Source organism: Heteronotia binoei, chromosome 9 (assembly GCF_032191835.1).
Source record: "Heteronotia binoei isolate CCM8104 ecotype False Entrance Well chromosome 9, APGP_CSIRO_Hbin_v1, whole genome shotgun sequence".
Classification (NCBI taxonomy): Eukaryota; Metazoa; Chordata; class Lepidosauria; order Squamata; family Gekkonidae; genus Heteronotia; species Heteronotia binoei.
In genome coordinates, this window is record NC_083231.1 from 109,998,366 (window position 1) to 110,020,198 (window position 21,833).

The 21,833-nt window shown below is 48.8% G+C and overlaps 1 protein-coding gene across 1 annotated transcript; it reads right to left on the reverse strand.

Moving 5' to 3' along the window:
* Positions 1 to 3,424: 3,424 nt before the first annotated feature.
* On the reverse strand, positions 3,425 to 13,561 carry STBD1 (starch binding domain 1). The gene is made up of 2 exons (XM_060247164.1): positions 13,283 to 13,561; positions 3,425 to 4,611 (listed from the first exon to the last, which is right to left on the reverse strand). Exons 1-2 carry the CDS (start codon positions 13,518 to 13,520, stop codon positions 3,845 to 3,847), a joined length of 1,005 nt encoding a protein of 334 aa, XP_060103147.1. The 5' UTR covers positions 13,521 to 13,561; the 3' UTR covers positions 3,425 to 3,844.
* Positions 13,562 to 21,833: the final 8,272 nt, after the last annotated feature.

Genomic DNA, 21,833 nt, shown 5'->3' on the forward strand with positions numbered 1-21,833 from the left:
AATGGCCTTGGGTCAGCCATAGCTATCGCAGGAGTTGTCCTTGAAAGGGCAGCTGCTGTGAGAGCCCTCTCAGCCCCACCCACCTCACAGGGTGTCTGTTGTGGGGGGAGAAGATATAGGAGACTGTAAGCCGCTCTGAGTCTCTGATTCAGAGAGAAGGGCCGGGTATAAATCTGCAGTCTTCTTTTTCTTCTGTGTTAGCAGGTGCCTTGGTGAGTGGGGTGGGGTGCTATCCTACCGTTTGCATGCAGTTAGAGAAGCAGCTGCTCGGCTGGAGCACATCCAGACTCAAGAACACACACTGCGGTTTTGTTTCTACTCTCTGCATCAAACGCAGCAGTAGAAAATTGTCTGCTAGGCACTGCTGTGCAAACGGAGATTACTCTCCCAGCCACTGTCGCTGCAAGAATGAAATCCCGCCTGCCCCCCCCCCCCGGCCCAAGCGGTGAGCTATTCTAGGGAGGGGTAAGTGGCTTTAGAAGGCGAACATCTGAATCGGCTGAATAACGCAGCTAATCCTCTCAGATGGCCCTCCAGCACACCTATAAATCCCTCTGCAAACTTTAAAGCTTCTGTTAAGACTCTTTGAATCCTAGCGATGCATCGTTTACTAATTGTGACAGCCGATACATAAATTCACCTGCAGAAATGCCCACTGAAAGCATGAGTCCTTCAACGGTATCCCTTGTCTTTTAAGCACACACCTGGCTTCAGCAACAAAGATAGCAGCAGCCCTTAAAGCTGATTACGTGCTTAACCCTGAAATGCGCTATAAGGGACACCATTACAGAACACACAGTGTTAAGCAGATGCGGAAATCTCACACAGGAAAAGAAGAGGTGGCAGTTTGAACAAAACGCTAAGAGGCAATTGATTCAAAACAGCTACCTAGATGTTTCTGGCAAGTCTTCCAGCAATTCAGGCTGGGACATGGGAACAGAGATTTGTGGTTTTCAAACCACCTGGCCTGCCTTTCAACATACCTATCATTTCAGATTCCTTGTCAAGGTAAGAAATGGTCGCAAACGTCTGTGTGTGCTGCAGAAAGCACAAGCAAATCTTGAATTCCTTGGGAACATCCAAAGTATTTTTCCCCACCTGTGCCATTTTGAATTCTTCTGAACAGTGAAGCGATTCGGTCATTATCTGAATACTGTCCTTTCTCCATACAAATCAACTTCACAAAATCGGTCACAGGCAGAAAGCCATCCACCAAAATCTACAGCATATTTTGGGCCTACCACTCACTTGCCACCCGTTATTATCCTTAGACATTTGTTCATCATTATTGTTGTTGTTCAGTTGCACAGTCGAGTCTGACTCTTTGTGACCCCATGGACAAAGTCACGCCAGGCCCTCCTGTCTTCCACCATCCTCCGAAGTCTGCTCAAATTTGTGTTTGTTACATCAGTAACACTGTCCAGCCATCTCCTCTTTTGCCGTCCCCTTCTTCTTTTGCCTTCTGTCTTTCCCAGCATCAGGATCTCCTCCAGGGAGTGCTCCCTTCTCATTGGGTGGCCAAAGTATTTGAGCTTCAGCTTTAGCACATGTATATAAAGAGCTGTGATGCACAGCAGACTGTCCATCTAATCCACCACCATTTCTGACCAGTGGTGGCGCTCCAGGATCTCAAGGAGAATTCACTCCCAATCTTGCTATGAGACACTGAACTTGAGACCCTCCGTATGCAAGGTGGGTCTTCCACCAAGTCATCTGTTCTCCTTTCCATTTTTAAGTCACCTTGGCTATCAAAAAGCCCTTTCACCCAAAGGCTGCATCAGTTGGGGGAAAACCACAGGTGGCATGACAGACTGCCTCTCCTGGTGAGGAAGGACAGAATGACAAAAACCATGCAGCTCCATCATTGCTCCTCATTGTTCCTGTCTGTCCTTCATATGACACAGTTTTGACCTGCCCCCACCTCCAAGGAACATCCAAGAGGCTTTTTAGCTTCTCACTGTCCTATTGAGGCAAACTCAGATGAGCGTGACCCGTCTGGGGCACTCAGTAAATTGGGACTGGGCCAGTTTCTCAGTCCCAAATCTACGTCAAAATCGCTGCTATAGTGAGCTTCACAGCCATGCTATAACCTGAACCTAGGCAAGTTTTGGAATTTCAAATATCCCCGAGTCACAGGTTTCAGGAGGCAGTTTTTAAACCATGCACCAAATTTGCTTTCGAATCTGAGAACATAAAGCTGCTATTCGGAAACACCAGGGCCTGCTGCAAGACAGAGCTGTTAAAGAGAGACAGCACGACAGAATTATTGTCAGACCAGGCCCCTGGTTCGAATCTCCACTCATCTATAAAGAAGAAGACTGTAGATTTATACCCCGCCCTTCTCTCTGAATCAGTCTCAGAGTGGCTTACAATCTCCTATATCTTCTCCCCATCCCCACAACAGACACCCTGTGAGGTGGGTGGGGCTGGAGAGGGCTCTCACAGTAGCTGCCCTTTCAAGGACAACCTCTGCCAGAGCTATGGCTGACCCAAGGCCATTCCAGCAGCTGCAAATGGAGAAGTGGGGAATCAAACCCGGTTCTCCCTGATAAGAGTCCGTGCACTTAACCACTACATCAAACTGTCTTCCCTTGGGTGACCTTGGGCTAGTCACTCACTCACTCTGAGCTTGAACTACTGTACAGGGTTGTTGTGAGGCTAAAACGGAGGAGGGAGCATTGTTGTGAGTCTCCGCTGGGGAGACTCTACTTCCTTTCACCACCACCCTTCTCTCATTGTCAAGAACTCCAGCCAAAGACCAACAGCTAGTCTGAAAGAGTTTTCCCTTATCACGAGAAACTCTCTCTTAAAGCTTTGCGTTACACATTAACCTTTGGATTTGGAGGAGAATCCGGATGCAGGTTCTCTTTTGCTGGGCGAGCCGTCAGTTCAAACTTTGTTTGGAATCATCTTCTCTTAAGGGAGAACAAGCATTTTAGCCCCCCCCCCCAAATTTGTTTAATCTCTTTTTAAATGCTCTTGCCCCCTTCTTGTCTTTAGTTGACGGCCACAACCCTAGACTTGGTTCTGCTCACATTACCCTGTTGTTATATGTGGATGATACAGTTTTGTCCGCCTCTCGTGTTGGATTAAGACAAGCACATAAACATGGTGCATAGATGCTGTTACCTTTGCTGTTACCAGTATGTTTCTGTGCGCATGTGCCCCCCTTTCCTGGGTGCGCAGGACTCCAAGAATACGCTGAGCACCACGCGGAGATTTGAACCAGGGGCCTAGTCTGACAATGACTTTACCGTGCTGGCTCTCTCTAACAGCTCCCCCCTACTTTAAGTTTTCCCTTATTCATGAGAGTTTCACGGAAATGGTGCCTTTTAAAGAGATTTTCACAGGAACTGACGGTGGGAAAAGTCATTCCGACCAACTAGAATGTCAGCTAGCCCTCTCAAAATAGAAAGGACACTGGTCTAAAAGTAATCTTTATTGCTTTCCTTTTGCAGTAAACAATAAGTTAAAGACAGCTTTTAGCAGTTACAGTGCAGCTTAACTACACCAGCTCCTGTTCCACAGTTCAAACTCTCTCAAAATTTTAGGATTTAAAGCTTGTTACGCAGGGTGCTTTGTTAAAAAAAACAAAACAAAACAGCTAATTAGTGACCTCGGAAACGCTTGCTACTAGAAAGGCTTTGGTCTGACTTCATTTTGAAGAGTCTCCTCTCATCTTAAAAGCCTATTCTAGCCAGAGGAGAGAGGCTTTTAATCTAAGGCAGTTCTGGCAAGACATGCAGCATAGAGATATACTAAGACAGAGTGATAAGGGGGTGGCGACTCCTACTAGGAAATGGAATAAAACTAGAGCCCCTCCCGCTTGCGCAGAGCTCCCCATTCAGTGATATCCCCACCACTTATGGACGACCCGATCCTCGTGTTCCGTCATCAGGGTTCGATTGTCACACTCTTCCCACCGCCTGACCTTTCCGTTCTCCACCACAATGAATTTCCACTCCACTCTGGTGTCTACGGGGAAGGCGACAGAGTCTGACCAGAACCCGTCCTTCTCGCATTTCAGCGGCGCGTAGTGCTGCCACTGGCCAAGACACTCGTGGTCGCCCGTGACGGCTATCAGCTGCGTTTCCGAGTAAGTGATGTAGTGCACGCGGAAAGTCACGTGGACAGTCTGGGGCATCGGGGACACCGCCGCCACCCGCTTGGCTTGTTCCGGGTCCTTGCTGCCGCTGGCATCTTCGGGGCCGACGTTCCTGGTGGTGTCGCCCCACGCCGAGTGCTCAGGGACGATTTCCCAGTCGTGATCGAGAGAGTTGTGCTGCAGCTTTTCTCGGCGTTTCAATGGGTGGGGGTTGCCGGGGGCACCTGCTTCGGCTGAAGTGCCCGTACCACCCGTGTCAGTTTCTTCCGTCTGTGGTGGTTCTGATGCTGCGGCAGGGAAATCAAACGTTTCATTCCTTGGGGGTTCCTTGCAGTTCGTTAAGGGGGATACAGGCTCTTTGACAACTGGCTCGCTTTCCGGAGTCTCTCTCGGGATGCTGTGTTCTCCTGGAGAAACCAGCGGGTTCCGTGCAGGTTCCCAACAAGCAGACACGTCGTTTGGCTTTGTTTCAGATGCAGGACGGTTGTAGCTTCCCCAGTGTGGTCCTAAGCAAAACAGAATAATCGTAGTTAGGAAGCAAAGGATTGGCAGTGCTTGGAATTAAATACTGTGCCTCCGTTCACAAACTATAGTAGGGGGCCCCAAGCTTTTTGGATCCTGTGGAATTCTGATATGGGGTGGTGGGCACAGCCATAAAACCAGAGGTGACCAACCACACGCAAAGGAAGTCCAAGTCCAGGGAACAAGAACATCTCCAGGGGTCAATCAGAAGGCACCTGACCGCCATCTCTAAAAACATCTAGTAGGTGCCAAGAAAGGGGTCGGTGGGCAACATGGCACCCATGCACCCCACCCTGAGGATCCCTGCACTATAACAAGTATCCTTAAAGCACAGAAGTTCTAGAACAGGTAAGATTTACAGCTGCAACCTAACTGTAGTCACTGCATGACAAATCTGACTTTACTACTACAAGGAGGAAGAGGAAGAGGAAGACGACGACAGTTGTTGCAGGAATGGCACCTAACTCCTGTTCTGCTTGCCTGGATGTCTCAGGCACTAGGGCCAAAAGAAGAGATGCACTTTCCACAGTGTTCTTCTCCATTTCCTCAGGCTGGGAAATACAGTACAGATGGGTGCAAGCTGCCACTAAGTTGCTCACCCAGAAACAACTGCTCCTTGCGCCCCTAAGCAAGAGGCGAGTTGCACGACTGGTGGCGAAGGAAAATGCCATCACATCACATCACAGCTGATTTATGGTAAGCCCACAGAATTCCCAAGGCAAGAGAGGGACGGTGGTTTGCCATTGCCTGCCATCTGCGTAGCAGCCCCAGACTCCCTCGGCAGTCTCTCATCTAAGTACTAACCAGGGCCAACTCTTCGTGGCTTCTGAGATCTGATGAGGCAGGCTAGCCTGGGCTATCAAGGACAAGGCTGTATGACTGGAGCAGACCGTTTCCCGTCTTCTTGACCATAACCTTGTAGCAGTGCATTCAGATTAACGCTAACGACGCCGTTCCCGGCCTGTTTAAAACCACAAGCTCTTCTTTTAAATCAGCCTTCCCTCAACTGAAGTCAACCGCAATTTGTTCAAGTACGTCATTCCTTGCTTATCAACAATGGATCGTGCTTCATGAATTTCAGAACTGCCTCAATGAATTGTGGCCTTATTTCGGAATCATTGCCAATTATACCTTTTGCACTGAGATTAAATTTGGCTCATACAGCCAGATTTGCTAAACAAGTATTCATAATTAAAGTCCCTTTCACCACGCACACCTGGGTTTTTAAACTTATGACAGAAAGCCAGCAGCGCTAATAAACAACTGGAAAAAACCCCACAAAAATCATGCCCAATGGAATCCACAAAGACATGGCCTAACACAAACACAGACACATACCAATTTGCAAATCTTCAAACAGGTCACTTGAAAAGCAAACAAACCCTTAAAATGTTGGCTGGAAAGCTACAGAAATACTATGTCTAAATGCAGCCAGCTAAGAAAAAAGTGCACCATTGCAAGACAGATTGTCTAACAGTGACACCCCGCATTCCATACATGCCTTCACCACCTATAAGGCGTGTGAGAAAACAGCACTTCCTTTCACCACCATCTACCCCTGATGGCTTTCAATTAGTTGCCATGAAAATACTTCAGTGCTGAATACAAACCTACCGGGTGAATTGCAGCTACTCTGCTGCTGTGTCAAGTTGCTAGACTCTTATTATGTTTTGTCCTTAGCATCTGAACATAAGAACATAGGAGAAGCCATGTTGGATCAGGCCAATGGCCCATCCAGTTCAACACTCTGTGACACATAAGAACATAAGAGAAGCCATGTTGGATCAGGCCAACGGCACATCCAGTCCAACACTCTGTGTCACACAAAAACATAAGATAAGCCATGTTGGATCAGGCCAATGGCCCATCCAGTCCAACACTCTGTGACACATAAGAACATAAGAGAAGCCATGTTGGATCAGGCCAATGGCCCATCCAGTCCAACACTCTGTGTCACATAAGAGAAGCCATGTTGGATCAGGCCAATGGCCCATCCAGTCCAACACTCTGTGTCACATAAGAACATAAGAGAAGCCATGTTGGATCAGGGCAATGGCCCATCCAGTGCAACACTCTGTGACACACACTGGCCAAAAAAAAAAAGGTGCCATCAGGAGTTCCATCAGTGAGGCCAGGACACTAGAAGCCCTCCCACTGTGCCTCCCCAAGCACCAAAAATACAGAGCATCACTGCCCCAGACGTAGAGTTCCAACGATATGCTGTGGCTAATAGCCACTGATGGACCTCTGCTCCATATGGTTATCCAATCCCCTCTTGAAGCTGTCTGCGGCAGTGAATTCCACGTGTTAATCCCCTTTTGGGTGAAGAGGTACTTCCTTTTATCAGTTCTAACCAGACTGCTCAGCGATTTCATTGAATGCCCACGAGTTCTCGTATCTGCACTCTGTAGAGAAGGAGCAATCCCTCTGCGTATGACTTACTGCTCCCAATTCTCTCAGTCAGCCCCTCTGTTGTCCTAACAAGGCTTCTTAGTGGGATATACCAGCGGATCAAGTCCAGGGGAACGGGAACCTCATAACAGTTACTCCTTCTGCAAAACAGTACAGCGATTACTCAAATGCAAGACTAGGTCTTCTCTCACAGATACACCATCAAAAAGGAAGAGGAGGTTGTCTTAAGCCACCGTTATGTCCAACAGTATTTCTTTTAGGGTTTGTAGAATCTTTCGGGCTCAAGTGCCGTGTTCTACTGGAGAAAGTTTTTCTTCCAGATGTTTCGTTCTCAGCTGCGGAGAACATCCTCAGTGGCGTTGCAGCCGGAGCAGGCGCTCTGACCTTCTTGGCTGCTGTGCATTGAGCCAAGCAGAGCAGCCAAGAAGGTCAGAGCGCCTGCTCCGGCTGCAACGCCACTGAGGATGTTCTCCGCAGCTGAGAACGAAACATCTGGAAGAAAAACTTTTTCCAGTAGAACACGGCACTTGAGCCCGAAAGATTCTACAAACCCTAATGACGTTACCAGCCGTGAAAACCTGAAAGCTTTGATAATATTTCTTTTGTGTGTTTAACAACTTTTAAGAGAGATTCAGGTGGGTAGCCACGTTGGTCTAAAGCAGGGGTGACCAAACTATGGCTCGGGAGCCACAGGGGGCTCTTTCACACATATTATGTGGCTCTCGAAGCCCCCACCGGCCAGCTTGGAGAAGGAATTTGTCTCTTTAAGTTGCTTCTCCAAGCCGAGCCAGCCAGAGGCTTGGAGAAATTATTTAAAGTTGCTTTCTTTCTCCCTCCCCATCTATTTTCCTTCCTTCCAGCTCTCAAACATCTGATGTTCATGTCTTGCGGCTCTCAAACATCTGATTTTTTTTCTATGCGGCTCTTACATTAAGCAACTTTGGTCACCCCGGTCCAAAGCAATAAAACAAAGTGTGAGTCCAGTGGCGCCTTTAAGACCAGCAAAGTTTAATTCTGGGCAAAAGCTTTCATGCGCATGCACACTTCTTCAGATACATGCTCACGGAAGCTTATACCCAGAATTAAACTTTGTTTAACTTCTAAGAGGTAAGATTTGAGTCCAGTCACACCTTTGAGACCAACGAGAGGTTCAGGGTATAAGCTTTCTGAAACTCTTGCTGGTCTCTAAAGTGCTTCTGGATTTGAATCTGTTTTACTGCAGGCCAGCTTGGCTACCCTCTGAAACTATCTTTTAACAAGGTCATGTTTCTTTTGAGTTTGAGTAGATATGCTATTTGCACATACTTCCCACACACACACACACACACACGCAGCGATTTGTTTTTAGCTCACAGCCAGCTACTATGCATTTTTACTACTTTGGGCCCTGCTAACTTTGCAGCAGGACGCTTGCTCTGCCCTGCTAGGCGTCTGCCTAACGACTAGCATGCCATTCCCACATGGGAGCTAAAAATAGCTTGGGGCTTGACTGGAAAGTCTGCACTGCCCTTAAGCGTCTGGGACCAGTCAAACGCCAGGCCCTTATGCTGGAGAGAATCCCCATAGGGCCAGCTACAGCTAACGGACAGGCCAGGATCATTCCAATGCAAAGGTCACAAATTAAAATTAAATCATCGTATGACATTCTGTGTGGTATAGCCAGGAGATCCTAAGATTGTCTGGCAGCTGGGAGAGCTTGGCTTCAAGCGGAGGAGGACGGAATTGAGCCCGATTCTCCGTTTTAAGAGTTCGCTGCTCTTCACAGCTACACCACGCTGGCTCCCTCTGCAAAGGTCACAAACCCAAATATGCTTCCTTCTCATATGCCTGCCCTTCTAAAGCGGCTGAAGCAATGCTAATAAATTGCTTAAACAGCAAGCAGAAAGCCAAGAGAACCCAACTCCCTCCCTCAGGCACTGCATTTTGATCATATCTCATTTGACTAAGGAAGAGTGCATTATTTTATTACTCTCAGTTGTCCCCACCAAAGAGTTTTGAGGTGTCAAAGTAAAAGTTCTCTTTGCAGTCGTTAATCCAGTGGTGCATTTACACCAGCATGCGATCACGTGGGCTCCTAAGGGAAGCTGTATAAATATACACTTGCCAACCAGCCCCCCCCCCAAAAAAAACTGGAACAAATCTGCATAAGAGTGAGCTGAACTTGTAACTGAGGTTCCTTTGGAGCAGAGATTATATTTAAAAGAGGGTATTCACTCTAAAAGAGAATGATACATACTGGGGCACAGGTCTCCAGAGGTCTGGGGCAGACTCCAAGTATCAAATTAGAACCTGGGAGACCCAAATTCAAATCCCATGGCACTCTCTCTCAGCCTCACCTACCTCACAGGATTACTGTAAGGATAAAATGGAAGAAAGGAAAATGGTATTGTAAGTCACTTTGGGCCTCCATTGGGGAGAAAAATGTGTCTAAATAAATGTATTTAATTTAGCTACAGTATTTTATAGCATGTATTTTATCTAGATATTTAGAGCCAGGAGGGAATGAATTAAGAAGATCTGCAAACTGAAGTTTAACCAGTTGCACTTCTTCTTGCTTAATGCAAAGAGCTTTTGCAGCCCTCAAGGACATGGGGTAAAAAGATGATTTAGTCCAGTGGTGAAAAAGCAGAAGCCGGCTGCAATGATAAGGATGACCCCAAGTTTGTGGGAGCAAAACCCATCACCCTTCAGCACACGACTAGGGTTCGAGTCACAAAAGCATGAATATTAAGGGTGCAACACAGCAGAATCGCACCCCCCCACACACACACACACATAAGACACACAAACAAAGTCAAGGCAAGCAGCAAAAATCCAAGAAGAAATAATGCAATAGATCCACACACCAGTGTTCCCTCTAAGCTGAGTTTGTGAGAGCTAGCTCACCGTTTTTTAGCCTCTGGCTCGCACACTTTGCCTTAGCAAACTAATTTATGTGGTAGCCAGATTGCTCACTTATAACTTTATTGCCAATAGCTCACGAAGTAGAATTTTTGCTTGCAAAACTCCAAAGCTTAGAGAGAACACTGCCAGACATGCCATATCCCTTTGTCAAGGATGCCAAATATACACAAAGGAGCTGGGGGGAGGGGGGAAGCGAGCTCGATTTAGGTGCAGGGAGTGACTTGGGTTGCCAGCTTTGGGTTGGGAAATTACTGGAGATTTGAAGGTGGCGTCTGGGGAGGGGAAGGTACTCAGCAGGGACATGATGCTGCCGTACAGTGCACCAAAACAGCCATTTTTCTCCAGGGAACTGATCTCTGTCATACTGTAATTCCATGAGATCTCCAGCCTCTACCTGGAGTCTGGCAACCTTAGGAATGAAGCAGTGTGCAAGCTATTCAGAGGAGAAAGTGAACCCCTTCGGATTCAGGTCACTTCCCCTGGAGAAAATGGCTGCCTTGGAGGGTGTCCTGTATGGCATTATACCCCACTGAGGTTCTTGTTCTCCCCCAGGGTCTACTCCCCAAATCTCCAGGAATCCTCCAACCTGGAGTTGACAACTCTAATCCCTCCCCAAATGCTGCCCTCCTTGGGCCCACTTCCCAAATCTCTAGAAATTTTGCAACCCAGAGTTGGCAACCCAAAGTGTACCTTCCTCACCACAAACCTCTTCTGAGATGGCTCACGCCACAAATCTCCAGGAATTTCCCAGCCTGACAACTCTAACCCACTCCAAATCTGCCTCCCCAGATCCGCTCCTCAAATATTCAGGAACTCCCCCAACCTGGAGCTGGCAACTCTTCCCAAATCCTGCCCTCCCCAAATATCCAGAAATTTCCCATGGCCACCCTCCCCAACCCAAACCCTGCCTCCCCGGTCCACTCCCCAAATCCCCAGGAACTCCCTCAACCTGGAGCTGGCAACACCCCCAACTCTGTCCTCCTCGGGGTCCACTCCCCAAAGCTCCAAGAACTTCCCTAGCCTGGAGTTGGAAACACCCCAAGCTCCGCCTTCCTAAGTGTCCACTCCCCAAAGCTCCAGGAACTTCCCTAGCCTAGAGTTGGAAACACCCCAAGCTCCGCCTTCCTAAGTGTCCACTCCCCAAAGCTCCAGGAACTCCCCAAGCCTGAAGTTGGCAAGCTCCTCTAAACTCTGTCCTCAGTGTCCAGTCCCCAAATCTCCATGAACTTCCCTCGCCTGGAGTTGGCAAGCCCCCCCAAACTCAGGGTCGACTCCCCAAATCTTCAGGAACTTCCCAAACCTGGAGTTGGCAACCCCCCAAACTCTGTCCTCAGGGCCCACTCCCCAAATCCCCAGGAACTCGTCCAACCTGGAGTTGGCAACATCCCAAAAAAAACACTGTCCTCCTCACAGTCCACTCCGCAAATCTCCAGAAACTCCCCCAACCTGGAGTTGGCAACACCCCCAACTCTGTCCTCCTCAGGGTCCACTCCCCAAATCTCCAAGAACTCCCCCAGCCTGGAGTTGGCAACCCCTCAAACTCTGCCCTCCTCGGGGGTCGACTCCCCAAATCCCCAGGAACTCCCCCAACCTGGAGTTGGCAAGCTCCTCCAAACTCTGTCCTCAGTGTCCAGTCCCCAAATCTCCAGGAACTTCCCTCGCCTGGAGTTGGCAAGCTCCCAGGGCCCACTCCCCAAATCCCCAGGAACTCCTCCAACCTGGAGTTGGCAACATCCCCCAAAAAACACTGTCCTCCTCACAGTCCACTCCGCAAATCCCCAGGAACTCCCCCAGCCTGGAGATGGCAACCCCTCAAACTCTGCCCTCCTCGGGGGTCGACTCCCCAAATCCCAGGAACTCCCCCAACCTGGAGTTGGCAACCCCCCACACTCTGCCCTCCTCGGGGGCCGACTCCCCAAATCCCCAGGAACTCCCCCAACCTGGAGTTGGCAAGCTCCTCCAAACTGTCCTCAGTGTCCAGTCCCCAAATCTCCAGGAGCTTCCCTCGCCTGGAGTTGGCAAGCCCCCAGGGCCCACTCCCCAAATCCCCAGGAACTCCCCCAGCCTGGAGTTGGCAACCCCTCAAACTCTGCCCTCCTCTGGGGTCGACTCCCCAAATCCCCAGGAACTCCTCCAACCTGGAGTTGGCAACATCCCCAAAAAAACACTGTCCTCCTCACAGTCCACTCCGCAAATCCCCAGGAACTCCCCCAACCTGGAGCTGGCAACCCCCCAAATTCTGTCCTCTTCAGGGCCCACTCCCCAAATCTCCAAGAATCCCCCCAGCCTGGAGTTGGCAACCCCCCAAACTCTGTCCTCATCAGGGCCCACTCCTCAAATCTCCAAGAACTCCCCCAACCTGGAGTTGGCAAGCTCCTCCAAACTCTGTCCTCAGTGTCCAGTCCCCAAATCTCCAGGAGCTTCCCTCGTCTGGAGTTGGCAAGCCCCCAGGGCCCACTCCCCAAATCCCCAGGAACTCCCCCAGCCTGGAGTTGGCAACCCCTCAAACTCTGCCCTCCTCTGGGGTCGACTCCCCAAATCCCCAGGAACTCCTCCAACCTGGAGTTGGCAACATCCCCCAAAAAACACTGTCCTCCTCACAGTCCACTCCGCAAATCCCCAGGAACTCCCCCAACCTGGAGCTGGCAACCCCCCAAATTCTGTCCTCTTCAGGGCCCACTCCCCAAATCTCCAAGAATCCCCCCAGCCTGGAGTTGGCAACCCCCCAAACTCTGTCCTCATCAGGGCCCACTCCTCAAATCTCCAAGAACTCCCCCAACCTGGAGTTGGCAAGCTCCTCCAAACTCTGTCCTCAGTGTCCAGTCCCCAAATCTCCAGGAGCTTCCCTCGTCTGGAGTTGGCAAGCCCCCAGGGCCCACTCCCCAAATCCCCAGGAACTCCCCCAGCCTGGAGTTGGCAACCCCTCAAACTCTGCCCTCCTCTGGGGTCGACTCCCCAAATCCCCAGGAACTCCTCCAACCTGGAGTTGGCAACATCCCCCAAAAAACACTGTCCTCCTCACAGTCCACTCCGCAAATCCCCAGGAACTCCCCCAACCTGGAGCTGGCAACCCCCCCAACTCTGCCCTCTTCAGGGCCCACTCCCCAAATCCCCAGGAACTCCCCCAACCTGGAGTTGGCAACCCCCCAAACTCTGCCCTCTTCAGGGCCCACTCCCCAAATCTCCCAGAATCCCCCCAGCCTGGAGTTGGCAACCCTAACTCCCCAAAGCACCCCTCCGTCCTCTCCCTATGGGGCGGGGGCGCCCTGTGAGTCAGCGGGCCCTCCCCACGGGTAAAAGAGGCGCGCGCGGGAGTCTCCTGGGGCGGGCGGGAGCTACCTTCGCCTGGCGCGGCTTCCCTGTAGGGCGGCGGCAGAGGGGAGCCCGCCTGGGCGGCGGCGGTGGCGGCGGCCGCCTCCTTCTTCTCGCCCTTCCCTCCGTACCACAGCCAGGCGACGACTGCGGCCACCAGCGCCACCACGAAGGCCGGCCACAGCCCCGCCAGAGGCCCGCCGCCCTCCTCGTCCAGGGACAGCGCAGCCCTCGCCCCGTCGCCCCGTCCGCCCTGCTGGGCCATGGCGGCCCCTCAGCCACGCGCAACGCCGGAGTCACTCGGGCAGCCTCGCCCCGCTCCAGGCCTCGTTATAACGGCCTCCCCCTCCGGGCCAGCCACCTGCCCGCCGCGGGAGGAGCCTCGGCCCCGGGCGGCGCCTGCTCCTGGGTGGAGCCGCCGCCGCCGCCCCTCCGCTGCCCTCTGTTGCAAGCAGCGCTCCCTCTAAGCCGCAGAGGCCTGTGAGCAAAGAGCCTGCTTTGTGAGCTGCTGCATCAGTTGCAATTTTTGAACATATGAAGCTGCCTTATACTGAATCAGATCCTTGGTCCATCAAAGTCAGTATTGTCTTCTCAGACTGGCAGCGGCTCTCCAGGGTCTCAAGCTGAGGTTTTTCACGCCTACTTGCCTGGACCCTTTTTTGGAGATGCCGGGGATTGAACCTGGGACCTTCTGCTTACCAAGCAGATGCTCTACCACTGAGCCACCATTCCTTGGCTCTCCAGGGTCTCCAGTTGAGGTTTTTCACACCTATTTGCCTGGAGCCTTTTTAGTTGGAGATGCTCTACCACTGAACCACCGTCCCTTCCCTCCGTCCCGTCCCTTTCCTGAGTTAAGACAAAAATGTGTGAGCCAGGGGCTAAAAAGCTGTGAGCGAGCTCACCCTAACTCAGTGTAGAGGGAACACGGGTTGCAAGGTGCCTGGCCTGGGGAGGGGGGGGGGGGAACTTTACAGTAAATTTCAGTAACTCGAATGTGTACACCCTGTAATAACATATCTATTTTAAAATGTTTTTAAAATCTTTACTTTGCAATCCTGGGTTGTCTGTTCCCGCTTGGGGAGTACCTGGAGATTTGACAGGGTTTCCATATTTTAAAAAGCGAATAAAATAAAGGGGGGGGGTACATATTTCCCAGCTGACCGCTTCAAACAAGTGGTCTGTGACGAATCTTGTTTTAAATACTCCTACTATTAAAACCGATCATTGATACTAACTAGAAATATTCCTAACCTTCCAACTCAGAAAGAGTAGAACAAATTTTTAGTCCAGTGCCACAGATTTCATATAAAATATGTATATATTTTATATACATATAAAATAAAATATATACATGTATATATTTTATACATATATTTGCCCTCTCTGCCTCCAGATCCATCCACCCACTCATCTAGCTAGCTAGCTAGCTGTCTGTCTGTCTCTCTCTGTCTGTCTGTCTTTGGGAGAGCCAGTTTGGTGTAGTGGTTAAGTGTGTGGACTCTTATCTGGGAGAACCAGGTTTGATTCCCCGCTCCTCCACTTGCACCTGCTGGAATGGCCTTGGGTCAGCCATAGCTCTGGCAGAGGTTGTCCTTAAAAGGGCAGCTGCTGTGAGAGCCCTCTCAGCCCCACCCACCTCACAGGGTGTCTGTTGTGGGGGAGGAAGGTAAAGGAGTTTGTGAGCCGCTCTGAGACTCTTTGGAGTGGAGGGCGGGATATAAATCCAATATCTTCATCTACCTCACAAGGTGTCTGTTGTGGGGGAAGAAGGTAAAGGAGTTTGTGAGCCACTCTGAGGCTCTTCGGAGTGGAGGGCGGGATATAAATCCAATATCTTCATCTACCTCACAGGGTGTCTGTTGTGGGGGGGGCAAGGTAGAGGAGATTGTGAGCCGCTCTGAGACTCTTCGGAGTGGAGGGCGGGATATAAATCCAATATCTTCATCTACCTCACAGGGTGTCTGTTGTGGGGGGGGCAAGGTAGAGGAGATTGTGAGCCGCTCTGAGACTCTTCAGAGTGGAGGGCGGGATATAAATCCAATATCTTCATCTACCTCACAGGCTGTCTGTTGTGGGGGAGGAAGGTAAAGGAGTTTGTGAGCCGCTCTGAGACTCTTCGGAGTGGAGGGCGGGATATAAATCCAATATCTTCATCTACCTCACAGGGCGTCTGTTGTGGGGGAGGAAGGTAAAGGAGTTTGTGAGCCGCTCTGAGACTCTTCGGAGTGGAGGGCGGGATATAAATCCAATATCTTCATCTACCTCACAGAGTGTCTGTTGTGGGGGAGGAAGGTAAAGGAGATTGTGAGCCGCTCTGAGACTCTTCGGAGTGGAGAGCGGGATATAAATCCAATATCTTCATCTACCTCACAGGGTGTCTGTTGTGGGGGAGGAAGGTAAAGGAGATTGTGAGCCGCTCTGAGACTCTTCGGAGTGGAGGGCGGGATATAAATCCAATATCTTTATCTATCTATCCATCTATCTATCTATCTATCTATCTATCTATCTATCTATCTATCTATCTATCTATCTATCTATCTATCTATCTATCATCTGTTGTCAAATAAAGTGTGTTGAGTAAAGCTTACAATTTCAAATAAATATAAATATGTTTGCATGTATTTATATGTTTTTTATTTGAGGATTGCCAGTTCTGGGTCAGAAATTTCCTGGAGATTTGTAGGTGGAGCCTAGGGAAGGCAGAATGTAATGCTGCATAGAATCCACCCTCCGAAGCTGCCATTTTATCCGAGAACTGATTTGTGTAGACTGGAGATGAATTGCAATTCCAGGAGATCTCCAGGCACCACCTGGAGTTTGTCAAAAACACAACCACAAGGTTATAGTGACAACTAACAATTGTATTATTAACCATAAACACAAAGAAACATATGTCCCTACTAAAGTCCTTCGAGTAGATACATATGGAAAAAGTCCAACATGAGAACATCTTCATGATTTCTTCAGTGAAATTTTCATCAATGAAATATGAATTTCCAAATGTTTCTTGAAAATCCCTGGACAGGTCGTCGACTTCTGCCCCACCTGTTTCCAATTCTTTTTCAACAGGGGATATTCCACAAATTTTAATAACATAAGATTCTTGCATAACACCAATAGGGACCATAGTCTCCACAAAACCTTCACTTATGGCAATTGCTCAAAAATGCTCTACCTATCACCTATACATATTATATTTGTGTTATATCTTTAATTTACTCTGCCTTATATTGTAATATACATATCCTCAGAGCGCAAAGCAAAACTGTCAAATATAAATGACATAAATATGTATAAATTTAGCATATAATCCATATTTTAATACATTTTAAAACATTTACTTTGCAATCCAGGAATCTTATGCAGAAAAAGATGCATGCTTCCTCTGCTTCTCTGGCCACTGGTGAAGTTGCCAGCTCTTTCCCATGTGGCTCTACTATCAGAAGGAGTTAAGGAAACAACTGGACATGTAATTTTCAGCCCTGAGCAGTGTTCCTTCTAAGGTGAGTTAGTGTGAGCTAGCTTATGGGTTTTTTAGCCTCTGGATATTTTTGTTTTAGCTCAGGAAAAAATGGCCCAGGAGCAAACGAATTATGATAGCTGACACTTCTTGCTCTGAATTATTGCATCAAAATCTAGAGACAATGTCTATGCTGTAGCAATCTTGAATATGCCGTTCAGGTGTTGTTTAGGTGTGTATCTGTAAGCTGCAAACCTACTATTGATTTATTTACATTTGTTACAGAAATCTCATGGTCAGTTCTTTGAGCCTAAGACCCAGAGGAAAACATGAAATGGCTGGGCATTGTGAGCGTTTATACATAAATTGCTTCATGTGCTGGTCAAGAACATGTGAAGGCCCCATGACACAGACTGAGGGCTATGTGTTTGTCCACCAAACTATAGTCTTCCCCAGAGAAATAACTACAACTCCTAAGAGGCAGTGCAAGAATAGAGAGACAGCAATGTATAGTGGTCAGTGTCAGCCTGCAACCTGGGAAGTCTAAATTCATAATCCCCGGTCTGTAAAGATAATGTGCTTGGGTGAACTTGGTCTGGACAAACACACTCAGCTTAATTCACCTCACTGGCTTGTAGTTATTCCTCATCTAAATAGTTCATATTGCTTTCCTGCTGAGAAAGACTGGATCATGAAGGCATGAATACAGTGAAAAGGGGGAGGCAAACCCAGTTGCATCCAGGAGAGCCCTGACATAATGAACTGATAACACACACGCACATTGTAGCAAGGCAAAAAGCTCATACCTCAGAACTTTGTTGGCGTTAAAGTTGCTTTGTATCTCTCCCTGTGATTGAGGGAACTGGGTAAAGGAAGCTCATGCTCTTTCCCTCCATCCCAAGGGGATGAGGAGAGAGGAGCCTCTGCCAATAGAAGGAAGAGAGGCTTGCCTCAGTAGGTCTGCTGTGTGATTGAGAGAGCCTGGCAAACCAAGCTCTCCCTTCCACCCCAAGGGAGGAGCCTCAGCCAATGGAGAAAATAGAAGCTTTTCTCTGTAGCTCCTATGCTATTGAGCAAGCCTGGCAAAGAAAGCTGTGATGCAGAAGGAAGCAAGAGAGAGGGAGAAGGAAGCAGATGATGGTGAGTTGCTGGTGGGCCTGATAGGACCCTCCAGGGGCCAGATACATCCCACGGGCCACATGCTTGACACCTCTGTACTAAACAGTAATTGGGCAATGGGAGATGCAGGCATTAGGTGGAGTCTTTAAACAGCAACACAGAATAGAAGTTTGGAGTGCTGCTGTTGTGAAGGGAATTTCTAATGTTGACCAGCTGGTGGCAGTGTACTGAAGGAAAAAGTAGGAAAAACCTAGGGTTGCCAATCCTCGGGGGCAAGAGATCCCTCGGTTAGGAGGCCCTCCCCCCCCACTTCAGGGTTATCAGAACATGGGGGCGGGGGAGAGAAATAACTGCTGGGAATGCCATTATTCCCTATGGAAACCGTTTCCCATAGGGAATATTGGAGAATCAGTCCTTGGATATCTGTTGCTCTGGGGGGGGGCTTGTTTCTTGAGATAGAGGCATCAAATTTTCAGCATAGCATCTGGTGCCTCTCCTCAAAACACGCCCCAAGTTTCAAAAAAGTCAGAGGTGGAGGTCCAATTCTATGAGCCTCCCCACAAAGCTGTCCCTGTCCTCCATTATTTCCAAACAAAGGGAATACATTTAAAAGGTACGCTGTCCCTTTTTTAAATGTGGGCCAGAACTCCCTTTGGAGTCCAGTCATGCTTGTTGCAACCTTGCTCCTGGCTTCACCCCCCAAAGTCTCCTGCCTCCACCCCCAGATTCCCCAGAAATTTCTTGAGTTTGCCTGGCAACCCTAGGACCCCTCTCAGAGTTGGGCAGACTTGGGAAGGTGGCACATTGCAGTGAAGACCCAGGAATGACTGCTGAGTGCCTAGAAACCTCAGAAAGCCAAAATAGAATGGGGCTCGCAACTCAGTGGGGCTGTTCCGTGACAGGCTGATACCTCCTAGTGCCCAGTTTCAGGAGGAAACAGGGTTGCCAATCCCCAGGTTGAGCCAGGGGATCCCCCGGTTTGGAGGCCCTCCCCCTACTTCAGAGTCATCAGAAAGTGGGGGGCGGGGGAGGGAAGGGAAATGTCTGCTGGGCACTCTATTATTCCCTATGGAGACCTATTCCCATAGGGCAGTGTTGGCGAACCTATGGCACATGTGCCAGAGGTGGCACTCAGAGCCCTCTCTCTGGGCACTTGCGCCGTCGCCCGTTTTTGCCGCTCCCACTATCCATACCGCCCGTTTTCACTCCCCCTGCCACCCATTTTTGCCTCTCTCACTCTCCCTGCCACCCTTTTTGTCTCCCCCACTCTCCCCACCACCCATTTTCACTTCTCCTGCTCTGCCCGCCACCCCTTTTCGCCTCTTTTGCTCTCCCTGCCACCTGTTTTCATCTCTCTCACTCTCCATTATTCCCTAGGGAGACCAATTCCCATAGGGTATCATGGAGAATTGATCTGCGGGTATCTGGGGCTTTGGGGGGAGCTGTTTTCTGAGGTAGAGGCACCAAATTGTCAGCATAGCATCCTGTGCCTCTCCTCAAAATACCCTCCACGTTTCAAAAGGATTGGACCAGGGGGTCCAGTTCTATGAGCCCCCAGAAAAGGTGACCCTATCCTTCATTATTTCCAATAGAGGGAAGGCATTTAAAAGGTGTACGGTCCCTTTAAATGTGGTGACCAGAACTCCCTTTGGATTTCAATTATGCTTGTTTCACCCTTGCTCCTGGCTCCACCCCCAAATTCTCTTGACTCCGCCCCCAGAGTCCCCAGATACGTATTTCTTGAGTTGGACCTGGCAACCCTTGGGGGAGGGCTGCTTTTTGTGGTAGAGGCACCAAATTTGCAGCATAGCATCCAGTGCCTGTCCTCAACACACCCTCCAAGTCTCAAAACGATTGGACTAGAGAGTCCATTTCTATAAGCCCAAAAGAAGATGACCCTAGCCTTCATTCTTTCCAGTGTAGATAAGGCATTTTTGTCCCCACTGCCACCTTTTTTAATTATAATTATTATTTAGCATCTGTACTCAGAATTGGATTTCATAAGGCTCCGCTGCCCCTTCTGTATTTGTGCAGCAGTCTGGAGAAATTAGAAGATTTTGGAAGAGTGGGTGGGCAGGTCTTGGATTATCAGATCCTATTAACACAAATCAGATTTACCAATTGTGCTAATTTAATTTTACTCCCCATTTTGATACGCCTCTTGGAGTGGTGATGTCAGATGTTAGGATGGGATTAAAAGATTAAGCTAACAGCCGAGGAACCTGAGCACGAGAGAGTTTGCGGTACAGACTTTGCCTATCTGCAAAAATGAAATAACCAAATCTGCAGTGAGATACACTCTCATGGATTCACATTCTAGAAAAGGTGCCCAAGTCCATTCTAGACCAAGCTTTCATTTAAATCCCTTATTTTTTATCTTTGCCTAAATGTGGTCATGATTTGAATTCTAAGACTTGCTAATGAGATCTCAGTCCCAGCTCATTAAATGTGAGGGTGGCTAATTGGATGTCTGTGTGAATCTATTTCAAGTAGCCAGAGTTCTTAATCTGTCACCCAGAGCGTTTAAACTTTACAGGCTATTAAATGTCATTTTAATTTATAGAAGCACAAGTGCTTAGTCTTCACAGTGGCGCCCTCAGAATTCTCTGCTGAGGCCTCATACAGGAATCCCTGTCTCCTTAGCCCTCATGTCTAAAGTGAAGTACTTGAAGGCCTGTTATATCAGTATCATAATGGCCCTGCATAAATCGATGGTTCGGCCTCATTTGGAATACTGTGTACAATTCTGTTCACCGCACCTCAAAAAAGATACTATAGCACTGGAAAAAGTGAAGAAAAGGGCAACTAGAATGATTAAAGGGTTGGAACACTTTCCCTATGAAGAAAGGTTAAAACGCTTGGGGCTCTTTAGCTTGGAGAAACGTCAACTGAGGGGTGACATGATAGAGGTTTACAAGATTATGCATGGGACAGAGAAGGTAGAGAAAGAAGTACTTTTCTCCCTTTCTCACAATACAAGAATGCGTGGGCATTCAATGAAATTGCTGAGCAGTCGGGTTGGAACTGATAAAAGGAAGTACTTCTTCACCCAAAGGGTGATTAACATGTGGAATTCACTGCCACAGAAGGTGGTGATAGCTACAAGCATAGACAGCTTCAAGAGGGGAATGGATGAGCATATGGAGCAGAGGTCCATCAGTGGCTATTAGCCACAGCATATCGTTGGAACTCTCTGTCTGGGGCAGTGATGCTCTGTATTCTTGTGCTGGGAGGGGGCACAGTGGGAGGGCTTCTAGCCCCACTGGTGGACCTCTTGATGGCACTTGGGTTTTTTGGGCCACTGTGTGACACAGAGTGTTGGACTGGATGGACCATTGGCCTGATCCAACATGGCTTCTCTTATGTTCTTATTTAGAGGATTGGGTGGAATTGTTTTCTGTAGCCCCAGAAGGTAGGACCAGAACCAGTGGGTTGAAATCAAATCAAAAGAGTTTCCAGCTCAACATTAGGAAGAAATTCCTGACCGTTAGAGCGATTCATCAGTGGAACAGCCTTCCTCAGGAGGTGGTGGGCTCTCCTTCCTTGGAGGTTTTTGAATAGGCTAGATGGCCATCTGACAGCAATGAGGATCCTGTGAATTTAGGGGGAGGTATTTGTGAGTTTCCTGAATTGTGCAGGGGGTTGGACTAGATGACCCTGGAGGTTCCTTCCAAATCTATGATTCTATGAAACAATCATGTTTTAATCTACATGAGGCTTAATGCCGAGGAAACCTGCAAAAGATATAATCTTCTGAGCTCTGCAGTGACTATTGGAGGTTTGATTGGCTGTGCAGTTTTTTAAAAATGTTGCTTTAGCAGCAGCTGCCACCATGGCACAAGGATCTGCACGGTGTGACTGAGGCTAAGCTCTCACAGTCATTTGGTGGCCATTGTATGGCTGCGCCCACTGTGCCCTGTCAGAATTTCAGATGTGCCCACAGGCTGAAAAAGGTTGTGGACCCCTACAATAGAGAGAAAATAGCAAATACATTATATT